The sequence below is a fragment of the Aptenodytes forsteri genome, unplaced genomic scaffold (genome assembly GCF_000699145.1).
Source record: "Aptenodytes forsteri isolate BGI_AS27 unplaced genomic scaffold, ASM69914v1 Scaffold320, whole genome shotgun sequence".
NCBI classification, from domain to species: Eukaryota; Metazoa; Chordata; class Aves; order Sphenisciformes; family Spheniscidae; genus Aptenodytes; species Aptenodytes forsteri.
The window spans coordinates 851,669-852,322 of record NW_008794890.1 but is presented as its reverse complement, the minus strand read 5'-3'; the positions used below and the strand labels follow the sequence as shown (position 1 = coordinate 852,322).

General features: G+C 71.1%; 1 protein-coding gene across 1 annotated transcript in view; it reads right to left on the bottom strand.

Moving 5' to 3' along the window:
- The window catches only part of PRKG1 (protein kinase, cGMP-dependent, type I), a 514,986-nt gene extending 514,463 nt beyond the window's left edge, over positions 1-523 (bottom strand). Inside the window, exon 1 of the mRNA XM_009275074.2 lies at positions 213-523. Within this exon, the coding sequence (XP_009273349.1) occupies positions 213-523 (311 nt within the window). The remainder of the gene's footprint in view (positions 1-212) is intronic.
- Between the last annotated feature and the right edge of the window lie 131 nt (positions 524-654).

Here is a 654-nt window from a genome sequence, read left to right as displayed (position 1 = left end):
GCTTCGCTCCCCCCCCCCCCCCGGTCCCTCCCCGGCGGGCGGCGGCAGCAGCGAGAACGGGGAATGGAGGGGAAGAGGCGTCCGCCAGCTGCCCCGCAGGCAGCGAGGGGAGAAGGGGGCGAGAGGGGCTGAGCGCAGCGGATGAAGAGGCGAGGTACGGAGCGCTCCGCTCCCCGCGGGCGGAGGGTACCCGGGGTAAACCCCCTGCTTACTGTGGGCTCTTGGGGTAGAAGGGGAGGGTGACGTGGCTGAGATCCTGGATGTCAAAGGCGGTGGGCTCGGCCGAGATCGCCTGCCGCTTGGTCCTCTGCTCCCCCTGCAAGGTGCCGGCGCTCTGCTGCTGCGCCTGCTGGGTGGCGGGCCGGATCACGGAGCGGTACTTGTCCAGCTCGTTCTGCAGCTTCTGGATCAGTTCGTCCTTCTGGTCCAACTCCAGCTCCAGCTCGTCGATGAGCGCATCCCGCTGCCGCAGTTCCTCGATCTTCTCCTGTAGCGCGTACTGTAAATCCCGCAAAGTGCCCATGGTCCTGCCGCCTCGCTCGCCCCTCGCCTCTCCCGGCAACTTCCCCCCCCGGGCCGCCCGCCGCCTCCCCGCACTTGGGCCAACTTCGCCTCCGCCGCCCCCTCCGGCCCGGCCCGGCCCGGCCCGGCGCG